Source organism: Topomyia yanbarensis, chromosome 2 (assembly GCF_030247195.1).
Source record: "Topomyia yanbarensis strain Yona2022 chromosome 2, ASM3024719v1, whole genome shotgun sequence".
Taxonomy (NCBI): domain Eukaryota; kingdom Metazoa; phylum Arthropoda; class Insecta; order Diptera; family Culicidae; genus Topomyia; species Topomyia yanbarensis.
Window position 1 is genome coordinate 57310614 of NC_080671.1, and position 23765 is coordinate 57334378.

Below are 23765 nucleotides of genomic sequence, written 5' to 3' on the forward strand. Positions count from 1 at the left end.
CGTGCTTACTTTGGCCTCCGCAAGACACTTCGGTCGAACAGAGTTCGCCGTCGTACGAAGTTGATCATCTACAAGACGCTGATTAGACCGGTAGTTCTCTACGGGCACGAGACCTGGACCATGCTCGTGGAGGACCAACGCGCACTAGGTGTCTTCGAACGGAAAGTGCTGCGTACCATCTACGGTGGAGTGCAGATGGAAGACGGCACATGGAGACGGCGAATGAACCATGAGTTGCATCAGCTGTTGGGGGAGCCGCCCATCTGTCATACCGCGAAAATCGGACGACTACGGTGGGCCGGGCACGTAGCCAGAATGTCGGGCAATAGCCCGATGAAAACGGTTCTCAATTGCAATCCGACCGGTACAAGAAGACGTGGCGCGCAGCGAGCACGATGGATCGACCAGGTGGAAGACGATTTGCGGACCCTTCGCAGACTGCGTGGCTGGCGACGCGCGGCCATGGACCGAGTGGAATGGAGGAATCTTTTGTATAGGCCACTTCGGCCTTAATCTGTTAATAAATAAATAAAAATTGTTTGAATCACCATTGTATGCGGGGTGCTTGAAATAACAATAAATCTAGTCATTCTGACCTGGGACTGTTTGTAATAACTAAAATATCCTGATTTTAACTTTTGCTGACTGGTTATTTTAAAATGGAGCATCTTGTTGAATTGAAAATGACGCAGGCTAAAATAACCAGAGAGCCGAAGGATTATATAATTAGAGCAAATTTCGGAAAATTTAGGAATTGAATATCTTTTGATCATTTCCTTTTCATTACCTTGATATATTTTCTCTTAACTTAATGGTACAATATTTGAATTGTTAGCTGATCAATTGCATGTTGCCAATTTGTTGAATGTGTATATGAGGGTGAGCGTTTTGTTCTGCCTTGTGAATCGCAGGTTTTAGTCCACTATCACTCACTTCGAATAAAGCTAAATGGTGTACATATCTAAGTACCAACTATTTATTACCGATCAAGTATTGAGGGTCCTCAAGTAAATCAGCGATTATGACCCTCAGCTTCATCTTTCTCGGCCATCACTCTAAATCCACAGAACATCTAAATAAAAAATATTTTGAAGCATCCAGATTTCTCTATTAAAAGAATTCTAAAGTATTTACTTACCTTATGTAATATTGACCCAATTAGTCCGCGAAAAATCTAATATTTTGAAACCACACTGCGCACGTATGTCACGCATGAATCTTTTCTCTGTAATGGCGGCGTCATGTAGAAATACGAAAATTAAAACGCAAATATTAACAAGATGCATAGTCAGTAGTAATACAAAGCATAGTGGGCTGAAAAACACTATATCCCAATGGTGCTTTCGAAAAGAGTCACGTTCACATAAACAATTTATTTAGTTATTATAACATTTGCATTCCCATAACTATTATATAATTTATCTTCGTGACTTATTACAATATTGTAAAGAGAACAATCAAACGAAAAGTAATCATGACATTAATACTGGTTATATCTAGCAATTTCGTATTTTCATTTTTACTTTTACATAGTCACTTCAATAATAATTGTCATCTCAAAACTGACATTGAAATAGTCTGAATCACCATATAAGGTGAGTTATACTATTCCATTGTTATTTTTCAGATAGTAAATATTGTTACAGTAACTATATTCGAAACGTCATAAATACTAGAAGCATAGTCAAGCTGTAATCATTTTTTCTAGTATTACAGACGATACAGAAGTTTAGTATCGTCGATCTCATGGTCATTACTACTATTTTGTTGAATAGTTGAAGCAACCAGAAAAGTCGGGTCATAAATACCTTAACTTTTTTCTCAGTGTAGATACGACGTTTTCGGAACTCGGTCGAGATATGAGCATTATTGACGGCATTGGCCCTTTGTATAATATAACCCCGCTGTCAAATTTAGTATGTAAATCAAAATGAAAAATATGAAAGTGCAAAAATATTGTAGGAGGACGTTTCTCAGCAGTTTGTCTAAAGTAAATTAAATAAATTTTTCAATGTTATCTAGCTACTAGCATTCTATGCCACAGTTCTGAGTAAAATGTGCTTTGCTTCACCGAAGTGAAAAATGGTTCGCAAGAAATATTGAATGGTTCTGGAATGACTGCTTTTCAGTGGTCAGTCGGTGTCGCTCAATTTGTTGGGCTCATGATTTCGAGAAACAGCCCGTCGGTTTAGATTTTCACACAAAGAAGGTATCAGAAGTGAAACTATTGCAGCGAGGTCAGGCAGAAGGTTTATCGTAACCCATTCTGGAAACTTGATGTGACACGAAAACAATGTCTGGAGTTTACGGATATAATAGAGAGGCAGTACGGGTTAAAGTGAAGGTAGGGATTAAATTTTATTTTCAAATAATAGTTACTGAAATTAATACTATTTCAATTCTGCAATTGCTATTTTTTTAAATCAGAAATGTGAAAAAAATGTCCCGCCAGAGACTCGCAAGTTTAGCGTAGATCCGCAGATTACAAGTCTAGAAGTATTGTACTCGATTCTAGCGAAAGCATTCGATTTGAAGACTGACTTCGGCATTAGTTGTAAGACACCAGATTCCAATGGGCAAGAGAATTATCTGGTAGTTCTTTCTGATTGGGATTTGGACGCGGCATTTCTTCGAGCGCACAATACGTCAATTGCTACAAAGAGCGAACCATGTCTTTATCTAAGAGTGGACATCAAACCATTTTCGGAAACCTTGGAATGGGACGGTTCCGGAAATACCGGAGGAATTACTCGGGAGCTAGCGTCGTTGCAACAATCCATCGGAGCAGGACAAAAATACGTTCAAAACAGATTACCCGGGTTAATCATGAATCACATGGAGAAAACCTTCTCGTTGGTTCAACGGGCGTTGAATTTAGCTGAGGATCCGTTGATGACGCAGACACTTCGACCTCCGCTGTCGGATGCGGAGTTTAGGACGTTTTGCGATTCGGTTGGACAGATTGTTGAACCTGAGCAGCTTCGAAAGGTTATATATCTGGGAGGGATCGATCCTAGTTTGCGAAGAGTTATTTGGAAGCATATACTAAATGTGTATCCTGATGGAATGACTGGCAGAGAACGGATGGATTATATGAAAAGGAAATCAGGTGAGTACTATGAAATACAAATGTTCTTTACGCTTGAATAAATAATTACATTCACTTCTGTACACTTCAAGGTGAATACTACAAATTACGTGATGTGTGGCGAACCGCGGTTCAACAGGGCAACATCGCAGGTGAACTGGCTTATGTGACTGGTATGGTGCGAAAAGACGTTCTCCGAACTGATCGACTGCATCCTTTTTACGCTGGCAGTGATGATAATCAAAACATTGCATCACTTTTCAACGTTCTCACCACCTATGCGTTGAATCATCCAGCTGTGAGCTACTGCCAGGGAATGTCGGATATTGCTTCACCATTGTTGGTTACTATGGCCGACGAAGCACAGGCGTACATCTGTTTTTGCGCCGTCATGACCAGAATGAGCTGCAATTTTATGTTGGACGGGATTGCAATGACTCTGAAGTTCAATCACCTTTCGGAGGCACTCCAATATTACGATCCCGATTTTTTCGCTTATTTGAAAATGCATCAAGCAGATGATCTGCTGTTCTGTTATCGATGGCTGCTGTTGGAAATGAAGCGAGAATTTGCTTTTGACGACTCGTTACGAATGTTGGAAGTTTTGTGGAGTTCACTTCCAGCCATGGCACCTAAGGGAGAGTTGGCTTTATTTGAAAAAGAATTCACACCTGTTCCTTCGGAAGAGCCACAGCCTAAGAGCCCTTCTAAAGTTACACTTAGAACGCCACGCGAAAATCCATACACCAAGGTGTGTGCCCTCAGGCGTCAAAGTTCTGCCCTTTCGTTAATTTCCTGCACCAACCCAATCAGCATTCAAGGTGCATCTGCTAAGCTTGATGCTACGAAACGACTAAATTTGAGTCTGGACGAAAATATTTCGCGTGGCCACCTGTACTCCAGCAAAGTTGTGACAAAAGAGCATCAAAGTCTGGATGAGGCAAAAAGTGCATTGGTCAAACAGCGAAGGGTGTTTCGTAGCGTAGGGGATGATGACATTCAGGAGGGCAATGGAGATCAAGGACTGGGTGAGAATGAAAGCGCTGATGAAGATGGTGATGAAGACAATGTTTTCCGCTCTCCGCAACATACAGAACCTGAGACTACAGTGGGTAAAAATCCATTCCTGGACAGTTCACCGGAGACAACAACACCTGTTGAACCTGTCGAAGTTAGTACACCATCTGTTAGTTCCAGTTTAGCGAATAATGCGGTGACAGTAAGAGAAGAACCGTTATTGAAAGATAATAGTAAACAGTCTAGTGAAATCCAGCATCCTTCTCCCTCACGTCAAACAAGCGTCGGAAGCGGAATTCGAAATTCTCCCGTTAGTCGAAGTAAGAGTTTGTTTTCCGCTGGAACAGGAAACCTAATAGCACGGCAGCTTAGTAGTCAACGAAAAAATTTCAGCGCTACTGGTGGAGGTCACTTCAAAGATTTGAAAGATAAATTGGCAGCGAGCAAAAAAGGTAGGTTAATTAGTTCAATGTGGTTTTCTTCATTATTGCTGCTCCGACGACACTGCCGTTCCACGCATAATCGACCCATGTGGGTAAGGGATCAAATAGAATATGGGACCGTTATGCGTATAACGGCAATACCAATACACACAAAAATACTGGGAAAAATGTACTCAAATTGTTTGTTTCTGTTTTTCAGAAATGATTCGTGTTATGAGTTAGTTCGAATAATAAATAATGATTTGTGTTGATTAATGAAAACAATTATTTTTTTACTTTTCTTTCTACAGGCATTTTTGCTTCACGGGATCAGCCGGACGCTGATGTCAATCCAACTGATGCGGGCGAAGAAGATCGAAAGCCTAGACTGGTAAAAAATTTCAACGAATTCCTTAGCTTCGCAGCAATGAACCGAAGTCGCTTAAGCGACAGATTAAACACGAAAAAACTACCATCATCGTCATTAGATTCGACGGGCAGCAATACAACTCTTACAACGGGCTCTTCGATTACCATCGATGACGATTCGACAGAAACAATCGAGTATGATGAGCTAAAACCAAAACCACTTATTAAACTTACCAAATCATCGCTCGATGATTCTGATTCATCCAGCATGGGGGTGGCGGCCATTTCTCGATCTAGTGATAACAGTAGCTTTATAGTGGATGACAGCTCTGTATCGGTGTCTCCGGTTCCGCAACCGTTAAACGAGACAGATGTAATTCAGAATGACGAGGAAGGAAAAGGCCAAGGAGGTAGCAGTCCAGATGACTCTCAGGAATACTTTCCAATGACAACTTCAATGACCCGAGAGCTGAGGCTTGAATTGGAAAATCTGGATCGTCACGTGTTCGGGACTGATTTTCACAATCAGCAGCGCTTTTACACGTTAAGCGGTTGTATTGAACTAGATACTCCACCAGAAAGTGGGGAATCAATTACTAGTTGCGCTCAACCTAACCAAATCAGTTATCGAATGCTGGATCAGAATGGCTCAGTTGATACTATGGACATACAATCCGCAGATAATATATGCCCTTTGAAGGAACTGGCAAATGCAGATGTGGTGCGGTACCGCCAGAAGACCAGAGCGGTTGCTGAGGTCGATGTTGACACCAGCAAAAGAATTAGCACTTCAAGTGCCAACGCTGATGTGTTTGTATGGGAGAATCCACTTCATCAGTGCGAGAGTCCTCTATCTACGGGCGGCGAGCCGTCGCAGGTGCGGGCACCGACGACGATGGTAGAACAAACAGCCACCACACCAGACGAACACTCAGAACTGGAGTACGATGGTGAAATCATAGTCGAAACAGCGATGGGGAAAAAATCCATAACCCCGATTCGATTAGTCCGACGAAATGGCGATCAGTCCAATAGTAATTCAAATCGTAATTCGATTATTCTACCGGATTCTGATTCAGACGATTCACTGGAGCGTTCCCTAGCAGTCAATTTCAAATTTAATCCAAACAATCCATTCTACGATGCCAATTCCATTGAGCCGATTAAAATTAACGCAAAATCGCCTCTAGAATCTACGCTAAACATTCCAGAAACATCTAACATGACATGCTCCAGCAATTCATTCGAGGAAGCATCAGAGGCTTCTAAGATTGATCTCGTCATCCAACAGCCCTCAGTCAACATACCATCAAATACTGTCGCTCCTGAATGTTATAGTTCGATCAAAGTTGCCGGAGTTCTTCCTCCACCGCACGAATTCGGCGGTGGTAACCCGTTTATGATGTTCCTATGCTTGACGATTTTGCTACAGCATCGAGACTACGTAATGAAAACTGGAATGGATTATAATGAAATGGCGATGCATTTCGATAAGATGGTGAGAAAGCACAATGTTGTGCGGGTCCTGAATCAGGCACGACAAATGTTTGCCGAGTATCGGCGGCTGTACCAGCAGCAGCAACAGCAAAGAAACAGTGCCGGTAGTGCCAGTATGAGTAGCAGTATGTATGGTCGTTTGGGAGTGACTGCTGGTGCGAACGGGACTGGCGGTGGAGCTTTGCATCCCAGACGGAATACCACTAGTGGAGTGACGTTTACGGCGTAGATGACATTCGAAGGTAGGTATCGAATTGATTTCTTGAGAGTGAATGCACAATACATAACAGGCGTATAATATTGGGAAGTGACGTAGCGATTCTGATGGAGCTCTAACATTTTTATAGACACGAAAGAAGCCAGTTTTGTAGATATTTTCACATTTTTGAAAGATGTTTTTGGAAAATGATCCATGTACAATAGAGGCTGCTTTGTTAGTTTTTTTTATGATGCCGTAGTTAAAAATCTACAATTGGCCTGTCCGGTCCCAGTTCTAAATAGATCTTGAATATTTTTTAAGTTTTAAAGAAGATTTCGAACGTAGCCGTAGCCGTTTACCTAATGTGGCAACGGAGGTTTCAGCTGTTATGCTGTTATACGCGTAATTGTTCCAAACCCCATAGAATATTGGACAAATCTGTGCATAACGGCACTGTTGTGGGTATCTCGCATATATCTTTGCATTCCGCTTTTGGACAGATTTTCCCGTTGCTGTGTAATGCTGATTTCGTTTTTAAATCAGAGTTGCTCTAGGTTCGCTCGGACCTGTCACTTTTATATGGAAACTGTAAACATTAGAGCGAACCTAGGGCGACTCGATTCTAAAACCGAAAACAGCATAAGTGGTACGTATTGCTGGCTGAAAAAGAATCTAGATCCATTCAGTGTTCCATTGCGCTGGATTTTCATAAACGGTTATTCTATGCCTTTGGATGAATTTATGCCATTTGTATTTTATCGAATAATTGTAAATATCTGACCCTGAGATCATAGTAAATCCTTTTGCTTACTCATATTATAGCATTACAGGTACTTTGTAAAGACCTTCGTAAAACAGAGCTGAATTTATAATCTAATTTTCCGATACTACAGAGACATAAATTCGGGTCTGGGTTAAATGGCATAAAGTAATTTAGCTTAAGGTCATTTGGCCTAAGGCCATTTAGCATAACGGACATTTGACATTACAGATAATTTGGCTTATGGTCATTTGGCATGATTTTGAGAATTGATCACACTGAAGGTCATTTAGCATAACGGACATTTGGCATATTTTATTTTATCTCCAGAATAACGGTCATTTAGCATAATTTCTAATTTTGCATAAAGTGAGGGTCATTTGGCATACCAGACATTTGGCACAACGAAAATTTGACATAAGGGGCATTTGGCATAATTTTGAGAAGTGATCACACTGGAGGTTATTTGCCATTTTTTTAACTACAGGGCAACACATAATTGAAGACTGTGCGAGGAGTCAGGTAATTCGGCATAATTTCGATCCGAGCTACTGCTGAAGGTCTTTCCGTATAAATATTTTTATTTTAAGGAAAACAGTAATTTAGCATAACGGTCGTTTGGCATAGGTACATGTAGTAATTGAGTTCTTTTAGTATATCCTTTCCTGAATGTATTATGTATTTTGATTGTATGTTGACAATAATGTTCATCGTGCGAGGGAAAGTTCATCGTGCTAGGGAAAGTTACTGTAGCTCAAATGTTTGAGCATAACGGCAACTACCTAAATATATATATGAATTTAGATGAGTTTGTTTACCAATACAGTGAAGACTTGTTTTGATTAGCCCCTTGGTGAATTTTAGGTTGATAAAACGGGGACATTGATAAAATGTGGACCTATATTTTCATTATTTTTAAGAAACCGAAGCTCTTAAAATATTATTCTTTAGTACCTAGATATTGTGTTACGTTGTGACGATGATTTTGGCGGATTGCGCACTGATTTCGTCATGTTTGACTGCTGATTATCTAATAAGAGTTGCCTAGGATGTGGTATGTAGGAATTCATACCAATCCGACCCATTTTAAAACCTCAACAACATGATAGCCATCATTGCCGGTCGCCCCTATCTCCATCGTGCACGGGGAAGGATAAAGGATAAGGTAGACGGGAAGTGTTGATGTTCCACCTACTTAACGGAAGGTAGACGACTCATCAGACTCTTCCGTAGGTCTCGCGGAGTTGGTGGTTTGGAAGGGCATAAGGTCTAGGACTCGCTCCAAGCAAGCGATGCGACCTGTAAAGCATGATTTATTAGGTAGTAGTTTAGTTGATTTTCGAGTACACGATTATTCGAAAAAGAAAAGATCTTATTTAGTTTTTGGTTTCTTTTAAACTCTGAGTAGCCGACTACTGAGAGTATCCTATGTTTTCTAAACAAAAGTAATTTGAACTCTACACAGCCGACCGTGGGAGTATTGCCTAGAAAAGCTAATCTTATCTGCATAAAGGGCCGGATCACTATTTATTGCGACAGTATTCAGACAAATCTCGCTATTCCTTCTCTACGATATATTTATTGGGTTGAGAACTACCGAGTGGTAACACGCACGTTGTACAGACCAGAGATGCCAGATTTGAAGATTTGTTCATTTTGAAGACATTTGAAATGTTGTGAATACGAGTTTTTCATTTTGAAGACAAATTTATTTTGATGTCTTGCAGACTTCTGGCAGAATTCTGGCTCAAAATCAATAACCGATTCAGACTCCTGGTCGTTGAAGACAAATGAAGACATTTTCTATAAAATGTGGAGACATTTGAAAAAGATACCTGGTATCCCTGGTACACACAAAGAGTTATGACAGCTCGAGATGTTATAAATCAAGGAAAGTATTTCCTATTGTCCATATCGGATTGTATGTGAAATAAACGCATACGAACAATAATATCGAACAAAAATTCATAAAAACTGACGCGGTGAATTTCCAGTACGCATTAACTCGTGATCATCGATACTAGTTAGATAAAAGTCTTATTGGGGTGGATTTCCGAATAACTATTTATTGAGAAAATATATTAATCGTGGGTTGTATACAAACCGAACCTACAAAAGAAAACCAAGAAATAATTTTGAGCTACCCAAAATAACCAATAACTGTACCAAAAGATTCACTCTGCAAGACGGATACATTAGCAGTACCACGCGCGCATCGTTTGTCCCCCTTTCCTGTCAGCATATGACCACAGATCCTAACCGATCTTCACTAATGCCACTCTCGCTCAAAACGAAACTGAGACAGGCTCCAATCCGTCAACCTATCGAAGTGAATGAACTGACAGCGGTTGCGGATAGAACCCGACCCATTCCCCAGAATTCAATCCTCCAGAATGCACCATTTCCCAGAAAGTCATTCCCCAGAAAAGCTTTCTTTTTTATTCGATTGTATACTATTCCCCCGAAAATCATTCCCCAGAAAGCCATTTCCCAGAATTCCACTCCCCAGAAAATCATCCCCCAGAATATACTATTCCCCAGAAAGTCATTTCCCAGAATGTACCATTCCCAAGAATTCCATACCCCAGAATACACCATCTCCCAGAAAGTCATTCCCCAGAAAAGTTTAACTTTTTTTATTGATTTGATCTTTTCAAACGTACTACTCGTTCCAAGAGGCAGATCAGTTGTGATGCATTTTCAAAAATCAGCGAAATTAAATGCATTTATTTCCATCAAAATAGAAATTCTTAATGTATTTTGCGTTGCGTGCAAGACGTCAAAACCCTACGAAAAAACTAGCCCTACACTCCAAAAAACGTCGAACAACTTGTATCAGCGTAGGACGTTTGTTAAGCAAACTTTTCTGCGAGGGAGTGCAAAGTTGGTGCAAAAATGGAAATTAAATGCATTTTTCTAATTTGATGCAAATTTGTTATACATTCTTAGAGTGATCTGCCCCTAGACTCGTTCCCACTTCCATCGAACGACATTCTTCGATTCGGTTAAATTTGAAAAGATTTGCATTGGGTTGAAACCGGAAGATAGGATGACATTATTTATTCCGAATTTAAATAAAGAATAGCTGAATTAAACGGGATTTTCATTTTACTTATTTTGTTTGCGAATTTCACTGCTCTACAAGTGAAATGCTCGATTGTATACTATTTCCCCGAAAATCATTCCCCAGAAAGCCATTTCCCAGAATGTACCATTCCCCAGAATGCCATACCCCAGAATGCACCATCTCCCAGAAAGTCATTCCCCAGAAAAGTTCAACTTTTTTATTGATTTGATCTTTTCAAACGTACTACTCGTTCCCACTTCCATCGAACGACATTCTTCGATTCGGTCACATTTGAAATGATTTGCATTGTGTTGAAACCGGAAGTTAGGATGACATTATTTATTCCGAGTTTAAATAAAGAATAGCTGACTTTCCCGAAAAATCATTCCACAGAAGCTAAAATACCGAAGTGTTTTCTCCAGAAAGAACTATTCTCCAGAAAACCATATCCAGAATGAACCAATGCTCATAAATTCATTCCACAGATATAAGCATTTCCCAGACATTTTTTTGAAGTGGGAATTTTTTTTGATGAAAATCAAAACATTTTTTCAGTATGTTGCCCATATTGTTCCCCTCGAAAAATGCACTGGTAGCAGCATTAGATATTAGCAATATGTTTACTTTTCTTTTAATAATATAAACATATATATATATATATATATATATATATATATATATATATATATATATATATATATATATATATATATATATATATATATATATATATATATATATATATATATATATATATATATATATATATATATATATATTATATATATATATATATATATATATATATATATATATATATATATATATATATATATATATATATATATATATATATATATATATATATATATATATATATATATATATATATATATATATATATATATATATTATATATATATATATATATATATATATATATATATATATATATATATATATATATATATATATATATATATATATATATATATATATATATATATATATATATATATATATATATATATATATATATATATATATATATATATATATATATATATATATATATATATATATATATATATATATATATATATATATATATATATATATATATATATATATATATATATATATATATATATAATATATATATATATATATATATATATATATATATATATATATATATATATATATATATATATATATATATATATATATATATATATATATATATATATATATATATATATATATATATATATTATATATATATATATATATATATATATATATATATATATATATATATATATTATATATATATATATTTATATATATATATATATATATATATATATATATATATATATATATATATATATATATATATATATATATATATATATATATATATATAATATATATATATATATATATATATATATATATATATATATATAGGACAAATCGCAAAATTCAGCACAGGTGTTTTTCAGTGCGATTTAACAACAACCATAGAAAGCGGTAGCCCCCTTCCTAGGATCCAAAAGAATGTAACAGTGTTATGTACGTAAGGTTGTGTGGCGAAACGAATACTTTGTACATTACCTAAGTCAGGAACTGATGCATGATGCACGATGTTAAGCTGGTACGGATAAGCCGTCGAAAGCGGCGGCTCCTCGCAAAAATATCGTTGCTCCAATTCGGCCAAAACACTAGCTACACCTTTTATACACGGTTCCAACCACTCATTTACAAATTAGTCAACCCTCAGGCCCAGGAGCAATTGGTATATCCACCGTATACTTGCGCATATGTCAGTGGCGCCATGATCGCAAATGCGATAACAGTCCCAACTAATAATATATTCAATTCAAAATGATCGCTAACATTGACGAATAATTGTTGTCGAGTATTATGTCTGTAACTCTGTGGTATAAGAACCATTTGGCGTAGGGGAGACTGAGGAGACTTGATCCCCTTTTTTATTTTCAGTCCAACTCCGTGGAATGATTAAAAACTATGTATTTTTTTGTAGTTTTATATTGTTTCTAGGGATGACTAATAATTATAAAAAAATTGCATGTAAATATTACACTGGACATGAGCTATGAGCATTTCTGGAAAACAACAAAAAATGGAAAATTCTTAGATTAGTGGAGACTCGATCCCTAACTTGGGGACACTTGATTCCTTTATGAAAACGTGTTTAAAAGAGCATGTAGGGTAATAAGCCTATTTTTGCCCTGTTTCTACTATCATCCTACCCATCTGAAGCCTTTGGTTAGAGCAGCGTCTGCCATCTTTGCTCAACGCATTGACTCAAATGGTATTGCGATAATGGGGGTACTCGATTAGAGATTTTGCTGCGCTCAAACAGAAGATTTTCACCATTCTCAAGACAATTTTGTTATTATATTGGCTCTTAATAAGAGGCGAATGACCTTAACGCTAAAACCTCTATAATCGAAATAAAGAAAATGGACCTTATTAACAAATCAAAGAAGCTGAAATAATAAATTTATTGTAGTAATAATGTGGTACCCTTCTTAATAGGGCAAAAACGGGTACATTACCCCATTCAATTTTATAAATGGATTGTAGTATTGATTAAGTTGTTATGATTAGATATTGTTATTTTTGTTACTACATATTACGCATCTCTCACCTGATTTTTTTACGAATTCCCTAATTCTCCGTGCAATTATTTGAAAGCTGTTTTTATTATGGTTGAGGAACGTCAAATGTGGGATGAATGGTTGCTACGTATACTGTAGTAATCAATTACAGTTATGTTTCCTTACGATGAAGCATTCATTTTTGACATTTTTACATTTCTTATAAAAGAAATGTATAGAATTCGCTCAAACTTTCAAGATTTTTTCCGAGGCCCGGAGGGCCGAGTCTTATATACCAATCGACTCAGCTCGACGATTTGGGACAATGTCTGTGTGTGTGTGTCTGTGTGTGTGTGTGTGTATGTAACGGACAAATTCTCATTCGTGTTTCTCAGCAATGGCTGAACCGATCTTATCCAAACCAATTTTAAATGAAAGAACTAAAAAACAGTATGAACGCTATTAATTTGTTTTTGATTCTGATGTTTAGTTTCCAAGATATGAATGTTTGAATGCGCAAAAATGGCGTTTTTTGCAGTTTTTTTGAATTATCTGCCGAAATTGACAATATAGATTAACAATTTATATGTTTTTAGACAGCTTTAACGAATACCTTTCGAACAAGCTATAGATTGTTGAAATCGGACTATTATCAAAAGAGATATTTAACATTAAATGCGGACGAAAGATTTTTATCATTTCCCATAGCCAGAAATATGACCAAAAACATGTAATCTATTATTAACGACAAAACGGCTTATTTTAGGTCAATAGTATCTTCGGAGAATTTAATGGAGGCAATATGCCCTTTCTTTTGGTATTGTGCTTTTGCTGATTAATCCCCCTATGAGTGAGATATTTTCACAAATTTTTTTGGAAGTGATTATATCGAAATGATGCCTTCAGCAAATTTGTAGCTCTTACTTTTGCGAATAACTTTACTGAAGACTTCAAATATCTATTTTGAATACTTTAAAAGTTATGGCTTGTTGTTTGTTGATTACTCTTTGTCGCCTATTTATTGTTCAATATAGTAATAATCCATTGAAATAAGCCAAACATTATTTCGATAAAACGAATTTTGTATTTCATTTTACTATCTACAACCGCTAGAAATAATCACCGAACACTTCCAAGTTGTCTGGAAGGAACTTGATAACTTATCAGTACAAAAATGTTCATTTGTGCGAACCTTCTGACTGTAATTTTTCCAACTTATAACCATCGGATCGATCTGAAACATATCGGAAAATGAAAAGCGAAATAAATAACTCCAAGCAACGGCGTAGCCAAGAGAAGGTTTTGGGGTTTAACACCATACAACCCCCCTCCCCCCTCCACCACACCCAAAAAAAATATTGGATTGAAGTTGAAAATTTATTGATGCAGACTGATTTAATTCAATATTACAATAACAATTATCTGATCCGTAGATTGATAACCTGTTGTTGTAAACATCATGAGCACTTTTGATAAATTGTCGGAATGGGGTCCTGATATGTAACTGATCTCTTGGTCTTGATTTCACAGTTATCTAATAGCATCAATATCAAATTTCTGCCTGAAAACATTCCAATAGAAAATTCCAGAGTTCTGTAATCAATCATAATCCTCAGATTTATTTTCAAATTGATCTCGTTTTTGTAGAGATGTACTGTAATAAGGGTCTTTATTTAATAGGAAGCGAAGTTAAAATTGATTTAATGTCTATGAAACATAGAACTGCTCACCAAAAAATGCATAAATTTCAACATTTGCTAAAAATGTTTTTGCCTTTCTCATTCACTCTAAAATTCGTCGATCTAATCCCGACCGGGAGGGCCGAGTGTCATATGCTAATCGACTCAGTTCGTCGAGATCGGAAAATGTCTGTGTGTGTATGCATGTCTGTATGTATGTGTGAGTATGTGTGTATGTGGAAAAAAATATGACCTCTGTTAATCAGAGATGGCTGGATCGATTTGCACAAAGTTAGTCTCAAATGAAAGGTACAATCTTCCCATCGGCTGTAATTGATTTTTTTTTATTGATTGGACTTCCGGATCCGGAGTTACGAGTTGAAGAGTGCAATCACACAGCAAATTCCAATATAAACTGAAATGAAAAATTTTCAAAATCAAATTTGTATTTTTGATGCCAAATGACATTATAATGCATGAAACATTGAGATTTGATGTAAACTCGAAAAAATTACGTTTGACAAAAATTGATTTTTTTGGACTTTGGTACTTTTTTGCTTGTTACTATTTTCTGAAAAATTAATTCTGCATAATTTTAAAATTTCAAAAATTACGGTTTCGGAATTATGCCGTTTAGACATTAAGATCGATTTTCACCAAACCCCCACCAATTGTAAAATTGGTATTGTAAAAAAACGTAAGGGCGATACTTCAATGCTGATAGGTGGGACCAAAAAAGTAAACAATCGCCAAAGTGACTATATACTATATATACAATCATTTTGTCAATTTCAATAGCAAACACAAATTTTAATTTAATAATTTCAAATACTTCATGAAGTTTTGGGTTTCGATCACTGAATCATGCAATCTAGGATGTAAAAAACACAATAGTTCTTAAATAGGAAATAAAACCAAGTCTAAAAATATGCACTGTTGATTTTCTTTGAATGGTGGGTTTTTTCAAGAAAAAGCGTTGATTTCTTAATTCTCAGTCGCGTTGGAAATTTGAGTAAAGTATAAACTTTAAATCGATTAAAACAAATCGATTTTTTTTTGGTTCAGTACAATATACATAACCCCTTTAGAAAAATCAGTTTTCCCACCACAATGCATTGATTGAGGAATTTAGATATTTTATTAACAGAGCATTAGCAATAATTCGTTTGTATGTCTATTTTATGGGCCATTTTTTCGCCTTCCCATTGATTTGGTTTGAGATTTCTAGCACTGATGTTGTCCTATGCTGATTTGAGTGATTCTCTGAGTCCTGCCACTATCCCATGTAGTATGTGTTATCAAAAACATCGCGAAGCATCAAGTTCTAAATGTTCTCAAACGATATAATATCCGAAGAGAGTGATAAGAGTTATAAGAAATGTCTCATCACACTGTTAGGTGGATTAATAACGTTTTTATGACAACAATGACTTCAATTGTTCTGGTGTGAATTTGGTTATTTTCAGTGGTGTGTATGAAGTATGGCGAAGGGGATCAAATCTCCACGAATTTGAAGGGATCAAGTGAACCCATAGCATCTATTTCAGCAAACTTTAGTAAAAATATAGTTGAACAAAAGAATCAGCTCAATCATAACGTATTCATATAATTGACATTCTTCTGTAATTCTGTATGCAAAAGTAGAGTATGTAGTGGGTGATTTTATCAATGCTATAAAATTTTGAAAATTTGAAAAATAAATCTTCTTCAGTTCTTCTGAGACTTTTTTTTAAATCGGTAAAAAATCGGTTACACAAAAGTCCAATTTCTTTTTTCTGTGTTAATGAAATTTATGTTTAGATAAAACTACGCAACTTTATAGTATATTCGATTAATGTATTCTGATCCGCCTTTGAGTTACAATGATGGGATCAAGTCTCCCCGGGGATCGTCTCCTCAGTCTCCCCTAACGTATGAAAATACTTTCGAATGTATTTAGTGCAACCTATTTGAGTAAACCGAGCAATCGGGTGAATCGTACATTTGCGTACGAAACAGTATTATGTCTGTAACTCTGTGGTATAAGAACCATTTGGCGTAACGTATGAAAATACTTTCGAATGTATTTAGTGCAACCTATTTGAATAAACCGAGCAATCGGGTGAATCGTACATTTGTGTACGAAACATTCCCAATACAAAAGAAAGATAAATGCTCTAAAAACCCACGAAACCATTTGTCAAAATATGCATTCATTTCGATTTTAATATGGATACAAACAAAGCTCCAAAGAAGGAATCAACATATATGTTTGAATAAACCGGGCAGACGAAAAGATCACAAGTTTGCGTGCAAGAGTTGCATGGCGTACAAGTTCAAAGAACTGCTCATGTTTGAAAGAAGGAACCAAGTTCTATGTTCGAGTAAACCGGCTATACGAGAGGATAACAGGTTTGCTTGCGAGAGGCCGCCGCATTCGACGGCACATCCTCAGCAGCTTAACACCGCATAAGTTCCTTTAATTAGGTATGCGTAAACCTTCGGTTTAACCACAAATAATGAATGAAAACCATAACTTTTCTGGGGAATGACTTTCTGGGGAATGGGGCATTCTGGATAATGGTTTTCTAGGGATTGGTACATTCTGGGAAATGTCTTTCTGGGGAATGGTACATTCTGGGGAAGGGAATTCTGGGAAATGGCTTTCTGGGAAATGGCTTTCGGGGGAATGGTATACAACCGAAATGCTCCGTTAAAAGTAATATCCTGGTACTACATTTGTTGTCGGTTATTATCATACGTGACCATTACAGGGTTATTGCGAAGAAACTTTGGAGTGAGTTTAACTTCCAGTGAGTCCAAATAGTATTTGTTATCCGATTTGGCCTTTAATTTATTTCATTTGTACATGCCATGCTATTTCTAAAATAAAGCAGCTAGACGAATGTCTTTTGATCCCACTACACATATGTGTAATGAAATAATGTGAGTAGTAAAGGTAGTACTATCCATTTGAAAAATAATTACCCACTGGAAACTTGGAAACTGCTTTAAATTGAATTTTGACGCACATGTGTCTCGGGCGACGTTTGCAAGTTTCGAGGTAGGGCCGAAATTTCATTTGCATAAACGCATCGCAAGTGATGTACGCGTAGGTAATGCATATATATTATATATATATATATATATATATATATATATATATATATATATATATATATATATATATATATATATATATATATATATATATATATATATATATATATATATATATATATATATATATATATATATATATATATATATATATATATATATATATATATATATATATATATATATATATATATATATATATATATATATATATATATATATATATATATATATATATATATATTCATATAGCTGAGCTTAATGCAACCATGCAAGAGATAGTAAAAATTACAGCATTCGAATTATCAGCCTAAGTGTATTCTACTTCACCTCGATTATGTCTCTGACATTACCTACCAATCTTTTTCTGGTTTTAAAACGCACACCACTTTAACCTGCCTCCATTCTTCTAGACAAACATTTTCTCGAACAAAGGCGTTGAACATTTCCAATAACATTTCTTTAATCCCTACTGGTAACTTTGTTAAAACTACAAGCTTTATTTTGTACAACCCAGCGGATGTTTTGTTCGCTGAAGCAAGGGCATATTCGAGTTCCTCTAGTGTAAATGGAGAAGCTAGCTCGTCAATAACGTGTATACCATATGTAGCAGGATCAAAAGTGAAGTTATGCAGAACGTAATCGGGGCAGATTTATGTTGCGAAGCGGTTTACCGATTCCTCTGAGTATTCCCTCAATGTAGAAGGCGGGAATTTGTTGTTACGTAAAAGTCGTGCTGTCGTCCACAAAGTAGACATAGTTTGGCATTTGCCCTTGATTTTCCTCGTCAGTTTCTATTGTACTTTAAGGTCGCTCAGCACTGTCGGGCGGCCAGAACTAGGCTGGAAGGAATAAGGAGGATGTTGTAAACGCCGGATTGGCTTAATCCGGTGAACATGAAGTGCCTCACTATCTCCAACCTTCGGACGTAATTGTTTAACTGTTTTTGTTCAGTTACACTTACTGGATTCACCAGCAGGTGCAGGGGATCACACGAAAGATCATTTAAAAACACGTTACTGAACTTATCTCTGAAACTTCAAATTCAAACTACATGCAATATTTTACATTTAATAGTATTCGTTCTTTTAGTTGTTCGATTGCTATTGGTTTCGTCAGTGATATGCTATTAAATACAAATTTTTCGAACAATTCCCATTCCAGAAATAAGCGAAACGGGCATAGCTACAATACAACTGTGATGAGCTGAAAGAACTAGGAGAAGTACGAAAAATCCACATCAGTTGAGTGATCTCATGAATAATAATGTTGTAGTAGAGAAAATTAGACTTCCGACAGGGTTTTCCGTTGAATTTACTTTCGCATGATTAGTTCGTCCGAATCGACTCTGTCAAAACAAACGTACCATTATTTTCAGTGAAATGTTGTATCGCTTGGTTTTGTTAGTGATCGTTGGGATAGATAGATAGCCACTAGAGTGGCGAGCCTGTTGGTAGACAGAATCAAGTGTTTTATTGCAAGGAGAATATGAACTAGATTCGATAAGTTTCGACGTTCGTACTAACGATTTTAAAATTTTATCCCTATTCCTAAAGTAACAAAAACAAATGTTTTACCTCTATACAAGAAACGCTGCTCTCAGGATTATTTGATTTCCCATGGTTTGTGATACGTTTTAAACTGATTTTATTTTACATCTGACGTAGCCGTGCTCAATCAGCGTTAATTTTTTTCCGTTCGGTACATTCGACTATTTTAATATATCTACGAAATACAAGCACAGATATAACATAATACCAGTAATACCAAATTTAAACGATAAGTCAATAATATAAACGGTATGTAATTTAAGCTAAGCAAACCATAACACTTGCCTATTTAGAGTAATGACGAGAAGTCAAAGGATATTTACATTTAGCATTCTCCTAAACATATAAAGGAAATGGTAGATAGGATTTAGGCAGGCATGTTTCAGATTTATTTTTGTAAACTCCAGTTAAGACGCCGTAACTCTCACCCCTTCCCCTGATTCTAGGGTAGTGCCTAGAATATGTATGTGTAGGTTTGATATGGAATATTGGCAGTCAGCAAAAATGTACGTGAGCTTTCTCTTTGTTGTCAAGCAACACATATGATAGTCCTCACTTATTGGCACATTTGAAGTATCGCTTGAAAGAATCTCGTTGGAATGACTTGGCACATGTCCTTTTTACAGCGCTCGTACAGATGTGATTTTTTGTGGAATCCATCAAAATCACGGAGGGGAACTGTGTCCATGACGGACACTTTAAGGTTAAATAGCAAATTCGACTCATCGGTAGATGCATTGCTCGCAAATTGCACGCTAACCGAGAGATCGTATTCCATCAATATAGTAACTGATACTAAAAAAATCAAACCGAAAGATGTTTAAAATGGTTGTGAAAAATAGGCACAAAACCGTCATTTCAAAACAGGTATGACAAAGACGGACACCTGGCATGGGTGAGATGGACGTACGGCATTGGCAATGATGAATATAGGACAAGGCAGAGTGAGACGCTTCTCGATCAATAAATTTTAGGTTTGTTCCAGTACACGGAAGTCACTCCGGAGTAAACAGGAGCAAAAAATCTTTGCTCCTTTTTATTCCGGTTTGCTACCAGAAGTAGAAAAAAGAGAAGAAGAGAGTACAGGAACGATTTTCTCCGGAGTACTTCCAGTTTCTTCTGGTACTGGAACAGACCTTTTGTTTTCTGTCGGTACATCACAACCTAGCGATAATGAAAAATAGCCCAAGGGTATGCAATTTGACGGCATTTTGTTTTGCATAACCGTCAAAAATGTGTCCTTTCATTACCTCATTACCTTTCATTAGACTCATTTAAATTTCTGTTTATTTCAACAGTAGTGTTAAGTACCCAGTACATCATGTGAACCTAAAAATGTTTTCCGAGATCAACAGCTTTCAGGTTTAAATGGTATCATAAAATTATATCCGTTAGCGTACCCTCGAGAAAATATTGCTTTATTTAAACATCTAATAATTCACGTATTAGATAATTTCAGTATAAAAATCATATAGTGTCAACCATTCAACTGAATTTTTCATTTTGTGAGAAACGCAATTTGCCCCTCTTACCCACAGTGTCCGTCTTCGACGCAGTTCCCCTATTTAAAAACATGCCTACCGATTGAAGTGAAAACGATAGAGAGCTTTCAATATAGGGTAATGAGCCTATTTTGGTCCTGTTTCTATTATCACCCTACCCATTTGACGCCGTTGGTTAGAACAGAGTCTGCCCTCTTAGTTCAATGCATTGGCTCAAATGGTAGCGTGATAATTGGGGCACTCGATTCAAGTTTTTATTGCACTCAAACACGAGCATTTCACCGTTTTCAGGTCATTTGTGTTATTCAAGGATGAAAAATGTAAATTATCGAAATTTTGTATTGAAATTAAAGTTGGAGTCAAGTCGAAGCGCTTAGCAGGTGGTACCACTATAATTGATGCATTGAAATGATTAGGATGAATAGAGCCAACCACATAAGTTACATCACAACATCAGCATTGCTCATAATTGATTTTTGTTTTTCTCAACTGACGATGGTAATAAAATTGATACTTTGATTGACGTCGAAGGAGTTCACATCGGTAGGCATTGATGCTAAAAAAGAACACGTTTACAAATCGCATACTAAACATAAATATTCGAAACCGATACGGAATCTATTGGAACAGATACTGCATGCGGAACGTAGAAAACATTTAACTACTTTTCGGACACAAAATCAAATACTAATGTCACATTTTAAATAATAGCACTGCTTCGCATTGTTAAATCTATTACTAGCAGATGACATTTTTTAAATTTTCCGCTTATTGCACAGAAAAATTGCTGTCACTGTTTAAATTCTCTATCAAAAGGTTTTGTTTTTGGCAAATATATGAATGGTAAATTGCTATCGGCAATGTGTTTTACGCATAATGGGAGTTGGTATTAATCATTTGCCAAGTAATTTCAAATATTTGAATAATAGTGTAACTACAAAAACAAGCAATACTGGTGTATCAGACAAAATCAAAACCCTCGAAGCATCTTTAAGACGCTAGATTTCAAACAAAACTGATTTAAAAAAATCTTTTTCTCTACTCGCATTGTCATGTTTCATTCACAAAAGACTTGTTATTTTATTGAGGTTCAATATTTTCGTTCGAGTGATGAGTGTCCGTACTTCAGTTTAATTTAAGTTAAACATTAGATTTAAGTGTAATTTACGATTTCAAGATGAGTTGTCTACCGGAACACATAACTATGAATGTGCGATTACTGAAAGGGAAGTAGTTTAGTTTGGATTACATTTTCAAGCACGTGGATGTTGATAAAAGTGATTATATTCAAAAAACAATATTTAAAATAAATTGATGAAGTAAAATTTCGCTTCGAAAATAACTTTAGATGACAGCCATAATCGAATAACGTGAATTGCGATATCACAGAATTTAGTTATCCCAGATAAGTGGAGCATATAGATACTGTCATACTTCGTGGCACTCCGCTAGCGAATGACGGATCCCAATAGTAGCATGTCTGTAATAACATACGTACATGGAACTATTGAGATCCAGAGCTACAGGTCCAAAGCCCTGGTAAAGGAGGATGGTTGTGATGATCCGGGCCGAGATCACCACGTAAAACAAGGTAGGGCATAACCCCAATTCCAAGGCGTGAAGCGACCCGTGCCGAGGGATGAGTGATCGAGGGGGTGAAAAAGATGCTCGATCGTTAACGGAGCCTGTGGGGTACCTGGGCAACCCCCACAGTAAGCGTCCCTTACCACGCTAATGCGGAGCTCTGGCGTGGCGGACATATATTTCTCGCGCTACTCGTGGGACTATACATGGAGGCAAATAAAAATAAAAATAAACAGACGGAGGTGCCAAATCCCTTCGCAAGAGGTGGTTTGGCGAGGTCTCCCCCCCGTGGGGAGAGTAGTGGAACGATGAGTGCTGCACTCGAAAGCACCAGTGACCCCCCAGCAGCGGTAGGCAATACCCCTACCAATGCATCGGAGGGGCCAATAGCTGCGATGCGCAAAGTAGCGAAGCAACTCGATGCTATAATCGACTTCGCTAGCGCAAAGCAGAACATAGCCAAGGAGTTGAAGTTGAGCCTTCTGGAGCTCCGGAAAGCTGTTCGTGTCGCAAGACAGGAACAGCAGGCATATGTTGAGAGGGTGGAATGTCGGGAGAGGCCCGACAGAGAAACCCAGACAGTGGCCTCCAATAGGGAGGAAAGAGAGAAGGTTAATAGAGGTTCACAGACAGTGGCCTTTACCTTCTACGCAGCAGCCACGTCGATCGGAGCGGCGACCGAGTTCCCCTCGAAGGGAAAGGGAAAGGGCAATCGCAAGACGGCATCGAATGCGAAGCGCCCTAGGAAGTCGCCAGGAGAGGGTGCCAAAACCGACACCACTCGGCGTTCAACCGTCAAGGTCAAACGCCGCCTGGGTGAGGTAAGCGAGGGCGAGAGTGACCTCGCTGTGGAGAGCGATGGTACCAGCAACCCGACACGACCGGGGCAGGGGGGCTCAAACCCCTGGACGCTGGTTACCAAGAAAAAGCCGGCACCGAAACCGGAGGTACCGCGGCCTGCGAGGAAGGCCAAGGACAGAGGCGAAGCCTTGTGGTTAAAAACCGACAAGGACAAATACGCCGATGTCCTTAAATCGATGAAGGCGGCCGAAAGCCTCTCGGCCCTTGGGCAGGATGTGCGTAGCGTAAGACGCACCAACACGGGAGAGATGCTCCTGGTGCTGAAGCGAAGCGCACAATCAAGTGCAATATATAAGGCCTTGGCTCAAGAGGTCCTTGGCGAGGGCGCCCAAATCAGGTCGCTAGGTGCGGAAACAACTCTCCAGTGCAAGCACTTGGACGAGTTCGCGACCGCAGAAGACGTCGTCGCAGCCGTCAAGGAGCACTGCGGCGTCACAATCG

The 23765-nt window shown here is 37.3% G+C and overlaps 1 protein-coding gene across 1 annotated transcript; it reads left to right on the forward strand.

Annotated features, from left to right (window-relative positions):
- The first annotated feature begins 1900 nt into the window (after window positions 1-1900).
- Window positions 1901-22204, forward strand: LOC131685683 (uncharacterized). The gene is made up of 5 exons (XM_058969565.1): window positions 1901-2344; window positions 2428-3109; window positions 3181-4557; window positions 4839-6635; window positions 18992-22204. Exons 1-4 carry the CDS (start codon window positions 2294-2296, stop codon window positions 6620-6622), a joined length of 3894 nt encoding a protein of 1297 aa, XP_058825548.1. The 5' UTR covers window positions 1901-2293; the 3' UTR covers window positions 6623-6635; window positions 18992-22204.
- The last annotated feature ends 1561 nt before the right edge of the window (window positions 22205-23765 follow it).